Source organism: Etheostoma cragini, chromosome 23, assembly GCF_013103735.1.
Source record: "Etheostoma cragini isolate CJK2018 chromosome 23, CSU_Ecrag_1.0, whole genome shotgun sequence".
Taxonomy (NCBI): Eukaryota; Metazoa; Chordata; class Actinopteri; order Perciformes; family Percidae; genus Etheostoma; species Etheostoma cragini.
Window position 1 is genome coordinate 7,944,874 of NC_048429.1, and position 5,189 is coordinate 7,950,062.

General features: G+C 41.0%; 1 protein-coding gene across 5 annotated transcripts in view; it reads left to right on the forward strand.

Moving 5' to 3' along the window:
• Positions 1 to 5,189, forward strand: part of chchd3a (coiled-coil-helix-coiled-coil-helix domain containing 3a) — a 65,735-nt gene that overhangs the window by 60,093 nt on the left and 453 nt on the right. For 3 of the 5 annotated variants that reach the window (XM_034863452.1, XM_034863453.1, XM_034863456.1), the window contains 3 exons: positions 1,442 to 1,577; positions 1,793 to 1,830; positions 4,948 to 5,189. The exon at positions 4,948 to 5,189 is cut by the window's right edge and continues 453 nt beyond it. In XM_034863452.1, coding sequence (XP_034719343.1) covers positions 1,442 to 1,577; positions 1,793 to 1,830; positions 4,948 to 4,957 — 184 coding nt within the window. In that variant the 3' untranslated portion in view covers positions 4,958 to 5,189. The remainder of the gene's footprint in view (positions 1 to 1,441; positions 1,578 to 1,792; positions 1,831 to 4,947) is intronic. The other 2 variants (XM_034863454.1, XM_034863455.1) reach the window with 1 other exon arrangement.

Genomic DNA, 5,189 nt, shown 5'->3' on the forward strand with positions numbered 1-5,189 from the left:
CCCAATATTCCTATGAGATCTCTGGAGTTGCTGACGGGCAAAATCTCGTTCACACCCACACAAGCCGTTTAGTGGGGCAGATGGAGTGTCCTGAGCACTGGTGTGAACAAAACGATGACACCGCCATTAGCATAATAGCCCTACCATGCACATGTGTCGTCATTATGGATTTTTATGGGGTGTGTGAAGAGACGGACAAAAGCAGTTAACATTGGGCAAGTTATCCGCGCCGGCGGTACATCCCACTACTTAGATTGGCTAAAGGATCCGACCCGTACATACATCTAACATAATAGTCATAATAATTTAAATGAACTGAAGTTTAGCGTAGCATCTACTCTACCATTAGAAGTGCTAGCATCTGTATCATTCTAGCTAGGATAGCAGCAATAAAGCTGTAGCAGGCCTCAAGGATAGACTTGGGCATGCTAAGCTAGTGCTGTGTAGCATATAACCAGCATTCACAGTCTGCAATAACAACCTCCTCGTGGATGCTAAAAGATTGAATTTGCCATTTAGACCAGTCCAAGGTGACAGCTCTCCAGTTTGTAAGTGGTTGACTTTCAAGGAGCCGTTCTTAATCAATGAATGGATTCACTACTACCCAGCAGAGTGATCAATTCTCTTTTCTGTGAAGCTTTTTAAATAGTTTTTAACGGTAAGACATAAAAGCAGGGACCAATTTAAAGGAAGGTATACTTAGCTTGCCGGTAATTTCAACCTCATAATCATTATCATCTTTTTGTAACAACTTTGCCTTATTGCTTGTCTAGATTAAACCAATGCCTTTTTCTTGTTTACCCTGCATTTCACATTGATTTGCCAAGTTAGCTTGTCTTCCATGCCGTCACATAGCGCTGATGAATCCCCCTTTTCGGGGGATAAATCCCTTGTTGGAACTTTTATTGGACACCTGTTATTGTCCGTTTTTAGAAAGCCCTCAGACCTTTCTGCTGTAATACACACATCACCATGTTCACCCCAGCAGTGGAGGCTGGAGTGACCTTTGACCTTCTTTCCAGCAGATACAGTAATGTTCATTCTTCCTTCAGGTGTTTTGGACTGTAATGACAATAGCAGTAGAAAAGACTAGAGGTGTACACACTTTAGACTGCAGTGTACCTCAGTGGGCTCTAACAGTGCATTGGCTTGTTTGAGACAAATGACCATTAATAAGCTCTTTTTCCAAACCAATAATATATCTCTATTACTATTCTCTTGTTCTTAATTTCTATAGCTCACAGTCCCTCTTTATTGCCCATGCTGACACATTTTTCATGTTTACTTCATTTTTTGTCTCTCTTTGATTCTCACTCACACATTTATCACTGTCTTTTTTCGACTCCCCACACTTGTTCTCTTGTCCCACCCTGCCCTAATTCTAACACCATATATTTTTTCCAGTTTTCACTCTATTTCTCTCCCCTTCCCACCCCCACAGGCGGTATGAGGCGTATCCTGTGTGTGCAGACCTGCAGGGCCAGATCCTCGCATGCTACAAGGAGAACATTGGAAAAACCCTTCAATGCTCCAACATCGCAGCCCTTTACCTCCAGTGTGTCAACAATGCCAAACAGGTGCCTATTTACAGAACTTATCTATTTGTCTTTTGTCAATTGTCATATCTCATAATAAGCCTAATTTAAAACAATGCACTAGCATCTTTTGCATATGCATCCAAGTGAAAGGGATGAGCATTCTATTGTGTTAACTGTACTCTTTGCACGTGGGGGAAATAAAACTTTATACTTAGAAATCCTCCAAAATAACCTTGTTTTTCCCCTCTGAAAAGAATGACAAGCATGTGCATGCACCCTCATGGACAGATATGCAAGTTGTAGCGCCTCCTAATCCTGTGGTTTAGCTTCCAGTTTAATTAATGTGTGTATTGCAAAGTGGCCCCGCGTGTGTGATAGCTACAGCATACGCCATTGGGCTCTTAGACGTACAGTATGTATGGCAGCCTTTCCCTTTTTAAATGTCTAAATGAATGTAATATAAACTGTAAACACACACACACACACACACACACACACACACATATATATGCACACACTATCATCCATTTACATGTGCTGGCTCCTTGCTTTTAGACAGGGGAATATCATTTCCACTGGGCTACTGGCGCCTGAATAAAGCCCGCTCTAAATAGCCAGTTTAAACCTTACAATTTATTTCCATAATACCTGCTGACACAGGCGTTCCCCTGACTGTCTCTGTGTGTGTTTTAATGTAATAAGAATAAGGGAGTAGCTGCTGCTAGTTGGAGACCATTGTCCTCCCCGCACTCTCTCCTTTGGTTGCCAAGTGCAAATGTTTTTCCACCTTCCTCCGTCTCCCACGGTCACACACACTGTATGGTAATAGTAATGTCACTCAGGTTGATATTAACTTGATTCCCCCTCTCGCACTTTGCAATATGTAACATCACTTGGCCCCAAAAAGGCTCAATTTACATTCATAGAGCTTTTCTATTAGATTTTTTTTCACAATTGCATTGTTTTGCAGGAAATGAGAAAAGCTGAGTTTTGCGTCTCTCGCCCACTCTCGTGAGTATTAGTATTAGATCTAAAAGTCAGAAGCAGGCAGATTCTTAAGCTATACATCATTTAAATTGCACAATGTTTTATTCATCTGTGTGTGTGTGTGTGTGTGTGTGTGTGTGTGTGTGTGTGTGTGTGTGTGTGTGTGTGTGTGTGTGTGTGTGTGTGTGTGTGTGTGTGTGTGTGTGTATGTGTGTGTTTAAGACAGCTACCTGTAGCCTCGTCAAGATTCAGCAAGGGTACCTTCATAGTCCGGATGCTGTTATGATCTTGTAAATTGTTTGGTAGCGAGCCTGAGACGATATGTTAATCCGCTTGTGTTTATCACCCTGCGACAATCACGGCACACTCCTGTTCGTCTTAGGGACTTATCTGTATAAGACTTACTCTAAAAGTCATTAGGTGAAAAAAAAAAGAGTTCTGTGATAAGGCTTTAAAGGAATAATATGCAGAATTATACAGCCGACAAAATAGGGGGAATGAGGTAGGATTGATATGAGCTGATGCAGTTTTGAGATTAGGATGTTTACACAGCTTTATCAGAGCCGAGCAGGAAGCTGCTCTGAGAACAAATGTCAGAAGACATGACTTTGACCTCTGGAGGTCAGAATGTGTCCTCTAACAGCCGTTTCTCATCTCATCTCGCTTTCTGTCAAAGACACTAAATAGCAAAGGTCATCCAGCTTCCAAACGGCCAAATCCTGTTCCCTCCCATTCAAATCTTAAATTCCACTAGATGAGGGGATGTCCAAGATGTCACCTCGCCGACGATACAAAATCCCCCAAATCTCAGTTTTACAATAGCGACCCCTCAACTGGAGTCGGCGGAGAGGAAGGCGTTGTCAGCCGCCAGGCCTTTGTCACTGATAATTAAGGTTGTTATCGCCACAGGCATTGATAACGTCTAGATTCACTTTTGTTCTCTTTTGTGCCCTCTTTGCCCTGCCGCCATCTCTCCTTCACTCCATCCACTATCCCTTCAACCCTGGTCGCATTTCTAATGCCTTCAGCACTTAACAGGTACAGATTGCTAACAGGGAGGAAGAGGCAGTTGAAAAGACAGATAGTCTTTCTTTCTCTCTCACATTCTATGAATAAGACCTGGAGCTTATCTCTCCAACTACCGCTTACCTCCTAGTTCCATATTCTCTCCACATGACTGTGTCTTGCTCTCTGCATTTTCCTTCTCCACTTCATTTTTTTAGACGGACCTTTCCATCTCCCTTATACTCTCACAGGGCCGAGCCAGATCCCTGTTTCGGTGTCAGTTATGTTTGCAAGGATCAAAATGAAGAAAAAAAGGAGCTGGCTTGTGAAACTGCTACAAAGACCAACTTCAGTATTGACATTTCAATTCAATTCAATATTGATATATCAGATTTAATTTGTCCTTTAAATTATTTTTTTAGATGTCAGTAAATCTTTCAAAGCCATCTCTCCAATCGCTGATTACATAAAAGTGAATTACTGAGATGTGAGAAAATGTCGATATTGCAGTAAGAAACACAAGCACTTGCCTGGAAGAGAAAACAAATGTGAATCATAATAAATTATTACCCAAAGTCTCCGTTGTAAACAACTATCATATTTGGCGTAGTTCAGAGGTGGGATTTCTATGATATCAGTAAGCTCAGAAAATGGATTATAGCTCATATATAGGCCTATATGTATAATATACGTATATATATATATATATATATATATATATATATAGTGATTTTACATTACATGTTCCCACATTCAGTGCAGTGCACTTTGTTACTGTAGATACAATTTTATCATAACCAATAGAAATTATCAAAATAAAAATTCTAATAAACTGGAATTATCCTTTCAGTGATCTCTTTAAAGTCCGCCCCTTGTCCTAACCTGGAGTGTTTGGCAGACCCTTTTGTCAATAAACATTTCAATGGTGCACGAAATAAACTTGCAGAAATGATATTTTAATGATATGGACTTATGGCATCCACAACCCCATTATTAAGTTCGTTAGGAAGAAAGAAGACATTTTTGTTTCTTACTTTCTTACCTGGCTATGTCATTTTCATTTTTGTGTCCCTTGTTTTGGCCTTTTCTTAAACCCAGGTTTTATCCATTGGCATCAGCTGCAACAGGCCAGTTCAAATGGTTATTGACAGCGAGTGCTGGGGATTTGTGGTTGCACTTATCGCTAACATGGACTCCACTGCCCTCGGGTCTTTCTCTCTTTTCACTACTTCTCCAACCCACTTCATCCTCTTATACTCACTCCATCCTCCACCTTTTTAATTGTACTCTCAGGCCTTTTTCTCTCTGTATTGTTTCTCCTTTGAGACATAATAAATTTCTCTTTTGTTTGTCTATTTAGATTTTTTTTTTCCTTCTTCGTCTCTCTAATGCACCCTCTCTCGTTTTTTGTCTGCAGAACAAGTTGAGAACCGGGGGTTAAGGAAGAGGGAGAAAGAGAGAGAGAGAGAGAGCAATGAAGAGTTCATCGTCTGGGATTACTGATTATCGACCGACTGACAAACTGACCAAACCAGAGTGGAGGAAGTGAGAAATGAGTCAGCACCAAGACACACCCTCAAAACCTTGTGGAGAACCGAACCACACTAGAGGCACTCAACACAGCACCCTGATAGAGAAATAGACACGTTTTCCCCTTGA